Source organism: Bacillus rossius, chromosome 6 (assembly GCF_032445375.1).
Source record: "Bacillus rossius redtenbacheri isolate Brsri chromosome 6, Brsri_v3, whole genome shotgun sequence".
NCBI lineage: Eukaryota > Metazoa > Arthropoda > Insecta > Phasmatodea > Bacillidae > Bacillus > Bacillus rossius.
The window spans coordinates 47,203,144-47,221,149 of record NC_086334.1 but is presented as its reverse complement, the minus strand read 5'-3'; the positions used below and the strand labels follow the sequence as shown (position 1 = coordinate 47,221,149).

At 36.7% G+C, this 18,006-nt stretch overlaps 1 protein-coding gene across 1 annotated transcript in view; it reads left to right on the top strand.

Moving 5' to 3' along the window:
- The window catches only part of LOC134533147 (glycine receptor subunit alpha-2-like), a 118,849-nt gene that overhangs the window by 79,135 nt on the left and 21,708 nt on the right, over positions 1-18,006 (top strand). The window contains exon 5 of the mRNA XM_063370457.1: positions 6,042-6,265. Within this exon, the coding sequence (XP_063226527.1) occupies positions 6,042-6,265 (224 nt within the window). The remainder of the gene's footprint in view (positions 1-6,041; positions 6,266-18,006) is intronic.

Here is an 18,006-nt window from a genome sequence, read left to right as displayed (position 1 = left end):
TTTTTTAATAGAAGATAATATTTGGTAATAAACTACGATTAAAAAAATTTGTAAACATTACAGTGAGCAATTTGGGGGTTTCCTAGCACGGTAGCAAAGAAGTAAGGCAGTTGGTGTAAGCAATCCTTGCAATGTTAATTAATAATTTAATTAAAAATGAAAACGACCACCCATCCTCCACCACATTCTGAATATAAAAAACTTTTTTTTGTTTTTAATGAAGTTTAACTCTAATTCCTTTCAGATGTGTTATCATGTTTGTGGCGCAATACCAACTACATGATTGCAATTTTTACGATTCTTCCTAGAGAGTTCCTATCAAGCTATTAACACAAATTGCAGAATATTAACAAGGGGGGTTGCCACGTCTTCACGACTGTGTGGTAACCGGGTGAAGCCTTTTTTTTTAAAAGCTTATTGTCAGCGCCATATTGGTTGGACGCCCAAAACATTTGCTCAAGATTAGTGTTTGCGAATTGCAAAACAGTTTTAAACGACTGTATTTTATGTAAGTGGCTGTTTTTTTAACGACGAAGATTCTGATTCATGTTTACTAACCATCACCAGACATGGTCAATCACAATTTCCGCGATGTTCCGGGCCAGAAAACATGGCGATGGTGAGGTAAAAAATGTGACAACTTTGTCCCAGCGTGCAGTCTCCTGTCGATTCCTAACTTAATGATGTTAGCCTTTATGCAGCTGATATATATATATATATTTTTTTTTTGCCCGTCCCAAATGCTAGCCAGAGTGACTTCAACATCAGAACAGACACCCGCTACCGGCTCCCAGTAATCCATATACTTCACTTACTTGGAGTAACTATCGACTACCGCTCCCTACCCGGGGGGCAACAATGTTGTTTCAGGCAGCGTGTCGCGTGTCTGGCCCTGACCTCCGCGACTGCACGCCAGCCCACCTGGCTCACGAGCCGCGTGGTTCGGAGACCACCGCGATGTTCGTGCGCGACACCTCACCTCTCGGCACAAGGCATTCGGTGGGAGTCACTGCCGGGAATGCGACGGAAGTCAAGGAAGGGAAATGTGTGACGACGGTGCTGCTATCTACGGCGGTTGGTGCGAACCAAACTTATCTCAAGCCAAAAGGAAGCTTTTTTAGTATCAACTCGTTAATTAATTTTTAACAAAATGGGCAGTATTTTAATAAAAAAAAATCTTCTCGAAAATCAGGGTTTAGTATTCATTCAAGTCTTTATTTTTAACGGGTCATTTTAATTACTTAGTTTAAAATTTCGCTCTGCAAAGCGAATGATGCGATAGTCTATGTAGCTGCTCCGGCAGCGAATTCTTGCGGCGGGTGCGGAAACTACGTGTGAATCGCGTCCAGAAATGTAGATGATATATATAATTGGCGTATATTTATTACGGTCGGCATTATTTTAAATAATTCTACGTTAGATTTGGTGTCCGAGTTTCGTATAACAGAAGTTTTTTTTAACACGAGAGCACATGAATTTGCTCGCTCAGTATATTTTTTTTAGAGGGGGGGGGGGTTGATAGGAACCGTCGAACGTTACTAGGGGATGTAAATCACGCAAAAATGCAAGAATGCAAGAAATGCATGACGCAAATTACGTTTACAATGCACGTTTATAAATTGCGCAAGGTGGGAAAACGTGACGGAACCATTGGCCAACTTGAGGCTTTAAACCACCCCACAGGCTGGGCCTCAACTTAAATATGGGTGTAGACCAGCTGTAATCTCACAAAAAATCGACCAATTAAACGCGCTGTCTACACCCACGCAAACAGAGTAAAACAAACATTAGCGGAGAATATTATGAGAATAATTCGCGCAACGTTAGGCCATACATAGTGTACAAACAACTTACAATGACTTGTTCTTGGATTCCGACTGCGATACATTTTTTTTTCAAACAAAAAGCTTGACTTCATAATAAAGCAGCGGTTTTACACGCCTGATCTTACACGTCTGAAAACAAAATAATTTACAACAGTAACAGAAATAAAAATATAACGTTCAAAGATAGAGTCCAAGTCCGTGGGTTGCACTCGTACCAAGATTTTTTACGGAAATGCAAAGTCTGAAAGGCCTTTGATTGTCTATTGCAAGTTTACTTGTTGGGTGACATAGCGTAGGGATTTCTCCACAGCGTTTCGCAGTTGGAAAGTTGCGCAGGTTACACGTAATGACGTCACGAAGCGTGCACAGCAACCGGTGTTAAATGGGTTGAACTCGTTATTAACAAAAAAGGCTGAAGTGGAGAAATTAAATGATTTAAACAAAACTTCCAGTCTTTAGCATTATGAGTTCTCTTAATTACGTTGTTCGTGAAAGCTAATCTTGCAGCTAATCAACTCCGCAAACGTTAAAGTCGATGTATAAATATCACTAAATCGTTTAAACGATCAAAGTTCGGGGACCGAATCTTTCAGAGGCGGCGCTCAATCAGCACAGACAAGTATATAAAAAAAATTTTTTTCAAAAATCTCGGCGACTCGTAATATTGCATGGGAGTGCGTTAAAGACGAGTCGAGGGGTGGGCAAATGGCGACGACCTTACTTGAATGTCTGTTAGTTTGCAGTTGTCGCGAAAGGCCCCAGCTCAGGCCCCGTTGGGTGTGCTTGCAGCCGTCTGGGTCGCGTGCGCCTCGCACACGACTTCTTCAGCGACCACACACGCTGTCCCGGTAACTCGCTCCCGTGCTCCCGGGCATTCACTCCCGTCGCGGATCGCGCGCAAGTCTTCACTGGTGCGCGCCGGCCCACACACTCGTCCCGATCTCAGTCATTGACGTCACAGCCGCCAGCAGCGCACTCGCGCTACGCGTCACACGACACTTTCTACCAACTCTTCCAAAAAAACTACTGACCTTTACCAACTGTCACTTTTGCTCTCTCAGGTCCTGCAACCCTGCCAAAGTCTCTTAGGTACATGTGGTACGAGTGTAATAAATATTTGCCCAAGTGTCTGTGCAAATTATATTACCCAAATGAATATGAACACAGTATAATAAAAACAGACTAAACACAAACTACTGCTCAGTAGGCAATACAACTAAAGGGCAACTAGAGCTAAAGAGAGAAATACGTCCTAAATGACAGTAACATAATTATAGCAAAACAAAGGTGAACTCACGCGAGGCGGGGCACACGCCTCAAACTTTCCACTTTTTACGTTTCAGTTTGCATCATATGTATCAATATTTCACTATCACACAGTCAAAGAGATCATGCTTTTAAATCAAATTATTCAGTATTATACGCGTTTTAGGGACAATAAAATTATTTTTGGAAAGAATCATGATGAAGAAATTTTTTCCACAGTTTTACTGTTTCAGTTTGTGGGGTTAGAGACGTCTCGCAATATGCGTGTTTTTTTTTAATAAACTACTGTAGTTTTCTTGTGTTTGCTGCGTGTTTCGTTCTTGCACTCTTTCGTTTCTAGGGATGATTATAAACCTGGCCTAATTTTTTGAGTATTATAATGTTCATTGTTGCTGTACATGACGTCAGACAATAAACTTATACTTTTGGTACCTTCGGCACATTCGTATTGATAATGAAATATATTGTGCAAATCCTGCAAATAGGATCGCAATGTAATAAATACTACTTGGAACTATAATTACTTAGTCAGATTCATCCTTTTTAAGTATTTCTTGCGTTGTTCTTGAGTATGCACTCTTGTTAATTAATCAAAACAAAACAAATAAAAAGTATGAGGAAATTAAGTTTTTAGCAGACAGATATGCAGGCAAAAGTTTTAAAATTTTTGTATTTGAGGTGTAAATAATTAATTAATTTTCTTTAGTTTTTAATTTTAATTTCTACACTTTTTACCATGAAATATTTTATTTTAATTGCATATGTATTTATGTAGATTAAAAGGTCAAATGTTTCCAGTTAAAATTGTTTGTAATGTTACTTTTTGTAATATAATTTTTTATAAAGCCCCTTTAACACATTTTTCCCGACATTTAAGTGTTAGTGGAAATCGAGTGTGACTTTATATCAGCGATAATGAACGCAGGGCCACAAGAATATTGTTCCTTATAAATGACATGCGAAGACCTTTTGCTCTTGCGCAACAAGTCTTGAAATAGATATGTAACAACGAGGGCATTTACATTGCGAAATAAAATAGAAGGGTGGTTTTTATTGTTTAGTTCATATAGTTAGTGCTTATGTTTCTAAGCATGTAATTTTGGAAATGTAAATACATTTTTTTTAATATGTTCAAATAATGTAGTGAAAACTATATTTGCAAAAATAAATCCCAAAAATCTAGTGTCATGCTTATATTTCTGATGTTTTTGAGAAAAGAGGAATGTCAATAATTTAGTTTCGGAAATTATGTAGACCTGACACAGGTCAATTCGTGATCACCCACTTACACACCCTTACTCAAACACTGAAACTAACTAAATCAGTTTGGAAGCACATTTCGCAAGGTATATCAACAATAAACTCATCGTTAGTTAGGTTGCGCAAGTAATTTGCACAGTACCAAACTCAAGGACGCGAAGTTTAACTGCTTATTTGCCTTCCGAAATACCATTGTGTCCTCTTCTGGTACTTTTTTGAAGTTATGAAGTATCATATAGCTTTTAATGTTTAAGTTTGTCTGCAGTTAGTGTTTTTTTCTGTTTTTGTACCTATCACAACCTGTTACAGTTTGAAAAATTTTACGAAATCTCTGTTCTTTTAAGTACCATTAGGAAAATCAAATGCTAATTGTACGGTTCAATTAAATGCTCAAATCGCTAATGACAGGCTCCATCAAGGGCGTACGCAAAGGGAGAAGCAGGGATATACACCCCCCCATCCTGCGTCATTCCAACAAACCTTAGAAAAAAATTATAATGTCAACCAAAAAATGGGAGGAATTAAAAACCAAAAAGAGAGAAAATTAGTTCCATGAACACCCAAACCCTCCCCCCCCCCCCCCCCCAAATGAAATTTTGCGTACGCTCCTCAGCCCTAAGCAAAGAAGAAGCGAAATTTTTTGTTTGTCTAAACTGGTCTCAACCCACTTGAATGCCAAATGTTAACATTACGATAAAACTTTGGTTTGCAAAATTTTGAGCTTAAAATTTAGCGGCGACGTGTTATTTAAGTTGCGCGCAGGTACACAAAGTGGATAAAAACTACGCTAAGTGTTGTTTAGCGCAGGACTACGAAGTGAGTAAACGTTTGCTGCGAAGTGTTTTTGTCATTGAGTGTAGGACTAAGAGGTGGGAAAACAGTGCGATTTAGTTCTGTTTATTGCATGGAGGACTATGAAGTGGGCAAACATTGTAGCGTAGTGATGTTGTCGTTCCATGGAGGACTTAAGATGTGGATAAACAGTGTGGTGAGTATTGTTGTCATTCCATGGAGGACTTAAAGGTGGGTAAACAGTGTGGTGATTGCTGTTGTCGTTCCATGGAGGACTTAGAGGTGGGTAAACAGTGTGGTGAGTGCTGTTGTCGTTCCATGGAGGACTTAAGATGTGGGTAAACAGTGTGGTGACTGCTGTTGTCGTTCCATGGAGGACTTAGAGGTGGGTAAACAGTGTGGTGAGTGCTGTTGTCGTTCCATGGAGGACTTATAGGTGGGTAAACAGTGTGGTGAGTGCTGTTGTCGTTCCATGGAGGACTTAGAGGTGGGTAAACAGTGTGGTGAGTGCTGTTGTCGTTCCATGGAGGACTTATAGGTGGGTAAACAGTGTGGTGAGTGCTGTTGTCGTTCCATGGAGGACTTAGAGGTGGGTAAACAGTGTGGTGAGTGCTGTTGTCGTTCCATGGAGGACTTATAGGTGGGTAAACAGTGTGGTGAGTGCTGTTGTCGTACCATGGAGGACTTAGATGTGGGTAAACATTGTGGTGACTGCTGTTGTCGTTCCATGGAGGACTTAGAGGTGGGTAAACAGTGTGGTGAGTGCTGTTGTCGTGTCATGGAGGACTTAGAGGTGGGCAAACAGTGTAGTGAAGTTCTGTGCACTGCATGGAGGACTACAAGGTGGGCAAGCAGCACGGTGGAGAGGACTGCGAGGGTGGCGGTGGTTGCCCGCAGGACTACGAGGTGGACCTGTACCTGCGCCAGAAGTGGCAGGATGAGCGGCTGAAGCACGCCGAGATCACCGAGGCGCTCGACCTCAACGACCCCAACCTGGTGAAGGCCATCTGGAAGCCGGAGGTGTACTTCCCCAACGCCAAGCACGCCGAGTTCCAGTACGTGACGGTGCCCAACGTGCTGGTGCGCATCAACCCGGACGGCGAGATCCTCTACATGCTCAGGTGCGCGGGGTCGTCGGGGGACCACAGCCATGCCTCACCGCTACGGAGATAGGTGTGCCATGCCTCACCACAGCCAAAACACTACGGAGATAGGTGTGCCATGCCTCACCACAGCCCAAACACTACGGAGATATGTGTGCCATGCCTTCCACAGCCCAAACACTACGGAGATAGGAGTGCCATGCTTTACCACAGCCAAAACACTACGGAGATAGGTGTGCCATGCCTCACCACAGCCCAAACACTACGGAGATAGGTGTGCCATGCCTCACCACAGCCAAAACACTACGGAGATATGTGTGCCATGCCTTCCACAGCCCAAACACTACGGAGATAGGTGTGCCATGCTTTACCACAACCCAAACACTACGGAGATAGGTGTGCCATGCCTCACCACAGCCCAAACACCATGGATATGTTTCTAGAACAACGCCACATGTTGGTCATCAGCACAATATTTGTTCTTAAATGAGAAGTATTCCAAAACTATTTTTCTTCTGATATTCTTTGTTCTTTAACATGTTTTTTTTTGTAATAAATTTCACATTATAACCATATTATATGTTTATTAAAAAATTGTATCAAACAAGTCCTTAATTCACGTTTTTTTAAATTAATTTTTAAGACCAAATTATGTCAGTTCTAGCATGTACTGTAAGCATGAACTTATGTGGCATACAGTTTTGAATCAATCGTTCGTGTGAAGTCTTTTTCTTAAAAAAAAACTTTATTTTTTAGTATATCATTCGTAAAATCAAAATAAAATTAGGTTTTTCCAAACCCATGGAAAACTGGGTTTTCATTGTTTTGGGAAAACCTAAATTTTTATAGATTTTTGAATGATTGATAAAAAATAAAGAGTTTCAAGACTAAGACTTCATATGAGCAGTTATTCCCATAGGTATGCCACATATCATATTTTCAGTACGTGCTAATACTGACAAAAAAAATTCCTTAAAGTTCATAGAAACCATCAAATAAACATTTGTTTCATTGAAATTCATGTTCTAAACAATTAAATATGGTTATATTATGAATTTATTTAAATCATGTGCAAATTCACGAAATATTAAAAGTAAACTAATTTAGTATTTTTTCCCCACTTAAACACAGTTTTTAAATTCTGTCCAACGTTGCATAAACTACACTTCACCCATTGTTCTGGTGTCGCGAACGCAGGCCATCAGCTGGGCATAAAGATTTGTCATGCATTATCCATGCATGGCCACGTCATGGTGGTCCTATATCCCACAGTCCTTTTCTTCCTTCCGCTGAGCCACTTTGCCAGGGTGGTGACCAGCTCAACAAGGATCGAAATAGGTGAGGGGGTTGTGAGTAAATGAATACGTGGGGAGAAACTCTCGGCACGGAAAATGACACGAGCAAAAATCACTCAAAATTAGTTATGAGTCGAATCCCGCTTTTCTCTAATCCGAATCTCGAATTCTAATCCCGTAGGATACTTCGAGAATACCCCTCGAATCTGGATCTACGTCTCAAAGGGTCCAAAATAAAATAATGTACATGAAATGAAAATTATTTACAATAGTGTATTGAAAGTTTTAACTTTTTAAATTTTGAACTAATTTTCCAGAATCAATACATATTGTAAATTATTTATATAAAAGTACATGTTACAAGTACAATATATTAGAGAATTTTAACTGGATATGTGTGAGGATTTAATTTACCTAATATATTCAGAGGTTACCAGTGTTGCAATTTTTAATTTAATTAGTTTCTTCTAATATTTTTCTTCGAATCTTTTTCTCTAGAATATTGAATCCTTTGAATACTAAGTATTTGATGGTATTTGAAGATTTCAGGATTTGATTAGCCCATTCCTACTAAAATTATTAAACTTTCAGAAAGATATGTATTCTCAACACAAATTAGTTCCTAATTTTCATAACCTTTGCTCTAAACGGATCGTTTGTTTATTTACACAAGTAAAATAAATCACTATAGTGGTTTATTACAACGCGTACAAAGTGGGGAAGAATTTTTATGAAGGCAGTGCTGCTTCTTGACCCCTCGCTGGCAAAGGGCCGCCAACTACTGAGTTAGAAAATGTACACACTGAGTAAAAGAAGCGGCGAAACGACGACAGAACAGAACGCTAATTAATTTACTAAATAGGAGTCAGCGCAAATGCGTATTCAAGGGAGTAGCACAGGGGCAGATAACCCTATTTACCCAAATGAAGTTGGAAATACGTGTTAGTGGTATATAAAATCATTAAAAGATAAAATTTATAATAAAATGTTATCGAAAAAAAGTTCATGAATAACATGTTGACAGAAATTTTTATTTTTTTATGTTATTCAAAAGTAAACGTATATAACTTATACTGTTATTTGTAATTAGTGGTAGATATTATTATATAATTTTTGTAGTACAATAAATGTTAAGGAAAAATTAATATTATGCCAGATGATTATTTTAGTGCCTTTCACACTAGGCCTACATAATTTCATATATTACAAAACAATAGGCCCATGATTTCTGCAACTCTTATCAAAAGGAAAAAAATATTGTTTTTTTTCGCCACTATGTGGTAATTGCTAATTTACAAATAACATAACGCGTTTGGTACAATCAGATTCATCCTAATGACAAGAGATACGCCTTATCATTAAATGAGCTTCTGAGAACATAATTCCAAAATCAGAAAAGAAAAAAATACTTTATGTTTGGAGCAAAATTCTTGTCTGAACCTTTTTGAGGCAGGTTGTGACTAGCCGCATAATTATTTACTAATGAGGTCCTGCATTATCTTGGCGTATGCATGTGGTGATAATTATGTTCTATCTCCTTTGTGCGATCTGGGACGGTCGGTCGTCTGCCTGAAGGAGAAGGATGGAGAAGGGAGATGAAGCCGATGTCAGAGAGAGTGCTGTGCTGAGGGCGTTTGAAAGAAACTTCTGTGACTCACTTGAGTGCCGTGGTGGGGGAGGTGGGGGTGTGCGGTGCCTGCGTTAATTAAAACTGGTGCCTCAGCTTCTGCTCTACTCGAATTTCTTCCTAGAGCTATAGTGCGTTCCTGCTAATATCAACACTTTAAGTCTACCTTTGAAACTCGTCCCTGCCGAAAACCCGCCCCAAAAGTTAAACCCTAGTTTATCCTCGCATACCACCTATTCAACACACAAAACATGCAAATGCAAGTATAGTCTGTATCGTGTTACTTGTCTCACGTTCTAAAGTTCCCGGAAGTAGTACAAATGGTCTTGGTATACTTCTACAATTTTAATTTTGTCAACAAGGTACTTCATTTGGTTTTCAGTGTTCGTATACAAAAATCATGTATTTTCTTTGCAAATGACAGTAGTTAGTCAATCTAATACAAGTTTCATGACACAGTGTGTTATCGTACTTTCTTGTTGTATTGAAAACCACCCTTTAAATAACAATGCTCTAAAAGAGATCGCTTAACCTCGAACAACCTTTGAAGTCAACCAATAAAATTGAAAATAAATTATGCGCTGAGCAGTGACCTTAAGATGACCAGGTACCACAAAAGTAAGATTTCTATTTTCGACAGTATATATTATTCAATTAGAAATTCAGTCATTTAAACTATACCTATACCTATTCCATTTACTCTTTTCAGTGTTTAGGTTCAATCCCAGGAAAAAAAATAAACACTGTCAGTAACTCAAATTAAATGTAACATTCACATTTACTGGTATACACTTGATGTAGGCTTTTGGACATACGCCATTGCTTAGCACATGTATGTCTGCAGAAGAAAACTACAAAAGTCGCACCTGTGTTTCCGCACCATGTGCGTCTCTGCCTGAGGACGGGAGCAGATAGCAGTTCCCGAAACGTCGCTTGTTTCTGTTTTAGAAAACTGTTGTGTTTGTTTCGTCTTTTCGTTTGGTCGTGTTTTTGTCTCGTGTTGAATGTTGTGCTGAATTTTTTGGGTTCAATATTTTTTGTGCTGTCATCATTTGTGGGGGTTTTTTCGTTTCTATTTTTGTTTTTTGGTTTTTTGGAAAACTATTGTGTTTGTTTCGTCTTTTCGTTTTGCTGTGTTTTTTGTCTCTTTTCAACTGTTGTGTTGAATTTTTTTGGGTTCGGAATTTTTGTGCTGTCATCATTTGTGGGGGTTTTTTCGTTCTGTTAGTCCATTTTTCTTTGTTTTTTCCTTGTTTGTTGACCATATTCCTTGTTGTGGAATATTGTGTGGCGTTAAATCCTGACAACAGCAATTTTTTCTTAGTTTGTGTTTTTGTCATTTGTGTTTTTTTGTAGTTTTCTTCTGCAGACATACATGTGCTAAGCAATGGCGTATGTCCAAAAGCCTACATCAAGTCATGCACTCCCATTGCACAAATTTTTCAAAGATAATACTGGTATACACTCGATCATTTTTACAGCTACTTTTGAAAACTCTTTACGCTTATTTAAGTCAATAAAACATTTTTTACTGGTAGTCAATTAAATTGGTATATTTTTTTCTGCAAGAAGTGCGGGTGTAAGATTAAAAACTTGTGTTTATAGTAACTGGACGTTATCACGTGGGTGACAAGTGTTTTTCATTTGGCAATACTGCTTAGACACAAGGCGAAATGCTCATGTTGGCCAGAGGAATCCAGATATGCCAAGCTTGTGAAATAGTCTAACAATCACCAATCACATGATAACTCTAAATGTTTTAACCGATGAGAAGTACAATAAGACTAAATATATGCGTGATGGTTTCCCAAAAAAACACAGGCTGGAATGTTCCAGACTATAAACAGCATACTGTGAGCTTTACCGATGTGACATAATCTTTTAATATCAAACTGTCAATGTCAACTTAAATGTCCTGCAATGTTTTGGATTATCTCTGTTGGAACGTCTTCGAAGATGTCATGTATGGGTCGGCCTACACAAGTTCAAGAGATTCCACTAATACTGCATAGTTGTTCTGGGTCGGAATTGGAATAGTCTGAAGCATTTCAAGTGGAGTTCCTTACCGGGCCAAGACTTCGTCACTCCAGCCATTTACTTGCGCAACTGCCTTGAACTGTCCCCTATATACTGCCCAGAAATATTGGTCATCAATGTGGGAGGCTTGAACTTCAGGTGGTCACTAGCAGAGCCATCCATCTTATTTTCCCCAGTGACCCTCTTACGGTTTTCAGCAGATGTTGCTTCCCTCGGTTACAATTTCTACACGCCGTTCAGTTGTATGTTCAAGCTGAAATAGCTGCTGTGCTAAGATTTATTTATGTTCAACTATTAGTTCATCCTGTTGAGATGCACCCTGTTCTGCTGATTGATTGAGCTGAGACAGAAGCTGTTCCAAACCCTGTACATTCCCTTCTAGCTTGTTTCGATTTTCGTCCATTTTCTTCCTCATTTCTTCTTGAGCAATCATTAACTAAACCCCACATACCCATCCTACTCCACTGCATCTATTTTTGGTACCTGTTCATTTTATTAATTTCAACCTGCGTGGCATTCTTCAACTTGTAATAATTTCCTTTGTTCATCAGCTGGCTCACTCCCGGTCGGATAGTCGCTAAATGACTCTCCAACTCCCAGAGCTCTTGGGAGCGTGTCAGAGGCCAGGTACTAGTACAAATGTGCAGGCAATTATCTACCTCCGGTGAACGAAAATTGTGATCAGTTGTCGCTCAGTCATATCCACATACAGGTAGGGCTTGAATATTATCCATGTGTAAGTGGAATTAGGTCTGTGTCATTTAGGAAGTTTCAGTTTTTTTTTTTTGGTGATTTCGAAGAAATAATACCCTTTGTTACTGTTATCATGGTGGTTTTCCAGACAATTTTTACATAGTTTTTTTTTTGTTTCATGCATATAGACCCCAAAATCAAAGTCAACTCAAAAGTATACAAGTATACAAGTAGGACTCGGCACCCTGACCGCCAGCCTGTAGCGCCTCTTGGGTCCCTCGCCTTCAGTTCCTCGGAGCACGTCGCGTCGCGGCAGGGGTCCCGGAAGGGACGTCACCGCAGCACCGAGTCTCGTCCCAGGGCTGCGCCCCCGGTCCGCGACCGGTGTCCTGGGTTCTATCCCTCGAGTATCCCTGCGAAGTACTTGCGAGGACACTCTAAATACGAAGCAGTTAAAAATAACGCAGTGGAATCCCTCTTGAAGATATACTTCTTTAGGCGCGTTACGACGGAAAAAAAAAATTATGAGAGATAATTTGTACTATAACGCACGCCCCACGCATAGAGACCTGTAAAATTCGCAGATTCTTTTCGCGATAGGATAGAGTCCAAATACTTTTGACATTATTTGTCTTCAGTGATTGAGCCACAGTTTATCTGAAGGTCTCTGGGCCAATGAAAAAACTTTAACATAAGAATTAGCGAATCACGATCATTCCAGTCAACAGGTGTTTCGAGTCGGTAACCAATCAGCAGATGTAATTTGCACGAGTGCATAGAGGATCATGGAGTCTATCCTTTAGGGATTTGAAATCGCGAATTTTACAGGTATCTACGCATGCAACAAAAATTTTCACAGAGGAAAAAAAAAGTTACATACAAAATAAAAATATATATATAAATATATGCTTTTAAATCTTATACTTTGGTGGTTGCTACTGATTACTGGTCCATATCATTAAAAGAAAACATTTATTCGTCGGGAGTATTTGTGATAAAAAATTGTGTTTATAAACTTTTCGTAGTGTATTTGAAAGTTTATTTGTATAGGCGCGTTATTAAATAATTATGAGAACGAATTTTTACAATGCGCGTGCACCATGCTACAAAAATTGAGAGCATGGAAAAATGCTACATAAAAATAAAAATTATAAATGGCTTCAAAATCATATACTTTAGTGATTAAAATTTGATACTGGTCCATATAATTAGAATAATTTTTAAAAGATATGTATTAATAAATTTAGTTATAGAATGCTGTTAAAACGTTTTCAAGTGTATCAATATACGGTAAGGGAGGTCATGTTCCCGTCAGGTTGCCTGTATCTAAGCTTCCATTGTCGCTGGCAGGGAGTGTCTGTGGAAGGTTTGGTAATATCCTGGCCGTTTTAATGGGAGTGTTTATGAGGTTATGTTCCCGTATGTATAATTTATTTTCATTAAAAATTATTAAATTGTAATTTAATGAATTATTTAAATTATTTCATTTAATAATCTTTCAGCATTTTTATTGATTTTTCATTATTAGTTAAAATATGTTATTGTACTAAATTAAGTAATTAATTTTATACGTGTTTATATTAATATTGAATACTGAGTATTTTTTTTTTATTAAATTTATTATTTATCAACCGTGTTTATAATATCAGTCTAGTTGTTTTATTATTTTATTTATATCAATTATTTGCGTGCAAAATCAAAGTTAGTTTTTATTTCGCAAATTAAGTATAACTTCCAATGTGCATACATATGAACAAGTAATTTAATTTTTCTGCGTATGAAGTACATTTCCCAAGCCACTTTGTATATCACTTGACAGCTGAATCGTGTGACAGAAGACATACATGCAATACTATCAAAAAATATAGGTATAATATTCAAGTCTCTGGAGGATGTTACAAAGATAAATAAAATTAATGTTCAAACAAGTTTATGTTCTTTTTTTAACCTTCCATGCTGGGTTTTGAATTTTCACTTGATTGTTTTCATTTTATTCTTATTTCTTCATTTCACTACATAAGCGTTCCATATTACTTTATGTTGTAAATATATGTGCCAGACATATTTCACATGTTATCTGCTATTTTTATTTTAAGCCTGACAAATATTGATAATTACGATTTTCCTCTGACTGTTGAAGTTATGATTACTCTCTATAAGTTAATTGTCTGTTTTTCCACAGCTGGATAACGCATTCAGATAACTTATACGTTCAATTTTTTAGTTCAATAATTATTAAATAAAAAAGCACGGCTGGTGAAACTGATTAAAAAATTGTCATAATTTACACCTAAAAGTGCATTAAATCACTTCAACTTATTAAGAGTCATAGGAGAAAAAAACTTGCGCCACAGATAAAGAGTAAAAAAATAAAATAATGTTTACTGCATGTAGCTATGTATTTGAGGGCATTATAACTTGCAAACACTTTAAAGAACTCTTCAAACACAATGACCTCGAAGAGTTTGTTTTTATTTTGGCGATGCCTTGCAACCACAGAGGTTAGTCTGAGATATGAAGCTATTCCAAGAATGGCAATACACGCGTGTGTCGAGTGTCGCTGTGTTCAAGTGTCCCCGGCTAATGAGGCCTCTGGGACCCTTGTTTCCTGCGAGTGTCGCGGCTAATGAACTCGGCAGTGGTTAGAAGTAATCGCGAGAGCGTTGTCGTTAACTTCACTTTCTATGCGAAAATATAGCTCTACTGCACTATACTTTATTTATTTATTTATTTCAAATTTGAGTTTGGCGCAGTTAAGGCGTGTACGCTTTTTCTCTCACACTGAACCATGAGACGTATAATAAATTATATCATCAAGGAATCAAACATAAAATTGCATACTCACAAAATTACAAAATTACAGCAATTACTGGTGGGTCATCTACCAACTTAACATCCAAGTTTAGTACTAACACAAACCATACAAAATAATTTATATTAAATGCACAAAATTAGAATATAATGAAATACAAACGTAAAACACATAAAATATTGTTTTAAATACAAAATATTAAAATATATTTTAATACTAACCTAAATAAATAATTGGTTTAAAATAAAAATCAAATATTAAATAAATAATTCTTATTATGATAATGTAATTCCCTGACACACACTTTCATTCAGTATTCCCTTGGTTACGAGTATGTCAATTTAGAGAGCCAATCTTTTTAATAAGCGTTTTTTTTTAATATCTTGGCAGACAGCTGGTGTCCATCATCCTAGTGGAGACTTTCCCAGGGCCGAGATGCAGTGACTGTGGAGGATTTCGACATTGTTTTGGTTTGATGCATGGGTATTGAAAGATCAAGATTTTATTTTGATCGGGTCCCAAGACTGTGACGCGAGCTTAAAAACATAAATCGAAGGGATAAATATTGAGGAATATCTTCTTTAAGTATTTTATGTATCATATGTAACGAATTATCTCCAGTATATTTATTTAATATCAATCGCTTTTTAAATAAACTATGATTAAACACTTAAAATTTCCATTTACACTGATTTTTTTTCTTATAAACGGGATATTATAGGACTCAGCGCTAAACCGAGCAAAGTAGATATGCTGATTAATTTGATTTTTGAATCAAAAACTAAAATTATAAACATGTAGTTTTTGGTTTATAGCCTTTTTTTCAAATGTCTTAAAATCCTCATCTTGCACCAAATTATTACATACGGAGACTACATTTTTTTTACCACGCATGCCATAATAACCCTACAATTTTTAATATTTCAAAATAAAATCAAACATAGGTTACTCCAATTTTTTGATGATTTTGGGGGGGGGGGGGAATTCTTTGTACGACTTATGCTACAAAAAAATTTAATCGAGGAAATTTAACTATTCATACCGCAAAACATTTACTGTGTAAACTTAGTAGTTCATTTAAAATTATGGCTCATTTAAGCAAATAACTTACTATGGGTTTTTTACACTACGAATAGGCACAATTACACAATTACTAGGGACAACTAATTTTCGCGAAAAAATTACTTGACTAGCTGCGAGTCAAAACACTTTAGCATCGTCTGTGTTACGTAGTTGGATGAATTTCTTTCAGATACATGTCTACTTTTAAAAAACCAATCACAGTAATTCATTGCGGAAGAAAACGTGTCCTTGAAAGGCCCGGTAAAATAAGACAAATGGTTTCTCTTGCAGGTGGCCACCAATCACAAGGAATAAACCGCTGGCACAAGCAGGTCGTATTGCAGTCTAATGTGCGTTCAGATGTATTCGCGAAATATGCCTTCCACTACCAGTTACCTAATAATTTTCGCCACATAAGTCGTGCAAAAATTTTTTTACCCGAAATTATAGTGTGTTTGGTTGTATTTTGAATTCTTATCAATAGTAGGGTATTTGCATGATCATTTGTAAAAAAATTTGTATTCGCAGTATCTAATAATTAGGCGCAAGATGGGTATTTTAGAATATAAAAAAAACTCAAAAGCTACGATACATTTTAGTTTTACTATTTTTATTCAGAACCGGAAAAAAATTATATTTAAGAGAATCGTGTGCAGCCGGTATACGTACTGACATTCCGGCCAACCACACATCCATTCTTTCTAGTTATATAGTCAGAAGAATTTATTATTTAGTGTATATGCAGTGTTATTTATTGTAGTTGTGTTATTTACTATCCACTATGGATGTTATTGCAGTAAGTAACTATCGATACATGTACTATATCTATTTTCTTGAATAACATAAAAACAAATATACTCAACAACAAACATGCATAACTTTTTTAATACACTATTGTCTTGAATATAATTAAAAGTATTTACAATAATATTACATATTCTTGTTATTGAGAAAAACAATTCTTCCCACATTAATACAATCAAGAAAATATCTATTCCTTAGCAAAGAAATTACGCTGGTGCTCTGTATTTCAAAGGTTTAAAATATGTTTGAAAATTATTTCATTAATTCATTAAAATAATTTTATGCGCTTTACATTAGTTCTTAACTCCCCCATCAACTTCAAGATCACTTACATTCTCTCCATGCGCTGTTAAAAATTTTAAATTTTTTTATTCCACGAAGAATATTGGTAACAAATAATTGTAAATTTAACGGATATACGTTGACAAGTAATGAGGTTACTTTTATCGAACATGAACCAAAAAGAATCATTTTGGAGAATTTAAGACCTCCAAAAATTTGTAAAGTCTAAATGAAACAAGCTATCCTTCCTTCCACGGACCTGTTTACCTAGTTTTCAACACAGCACAGAGCTTTCCGAAGACCTTATTGACGTTCCTCCCGCTGAACCTGTTCCAACAGAATTTCATATCCCTGCGCTTCTCAGCTTCTGGATTTTACTTTCGTGTTTGGTAAAAATTATTCGTCAAACATTAGCACTTAATTAGGACCGTGTTGACAAAGGACGCTATAACTGGATTACGAAATGCCATTCGTATATTTGAGGAGTATTTTTCATTTAAAAGTCCGTAAATTGACTGGTATTTATATAAGTGAGCAGATGGGCTCATTCTCAATAAAAATAAAACCCTTAGAGTCAACCAGTGGCAAAAGTTAATTAACTTGAAACTCAAATTTTTATATTCATTCCATCTTATACAAAATTAAAATTCTACATAGTAGTGTGACATTTTTTTTGTAAATATTTGGTACTAATACTATTTTGATAACTCACAAAATGAGAACCCTACTGGATTATTTAAAAAAAAATGTTTTATTTTAATGATTAGGGTGGAAAAACCCTTATTCGCTACCACTTCAAATTTACTTTAACCAATCCAAGAAGAATTTACTCTTTGCAATTTTATTCTTCTCGCTGGCTGTGGCCTTCTTCACCTTTGTCATTTGCTGGAATAAGTAATAGGTCGAATCCTCTTTTTCTCAAATTCAAATCTATGTTTGATTTTAGAAATATTTTCTAGAATCCGAATCTATATCTTAAATGCCAGGAAATAAATAAATATATAAGCCAAAACACCGATTTATAACTTTTGAAGAAATATTCAAATTATTAAATGTTTATTTTTTAAAAAATAAAATCGTATTTACGTATAAGAATAGGTATACATTTTTTGAAGTCAAAAGTTTTTTGAATCTCTACAAAAAAATC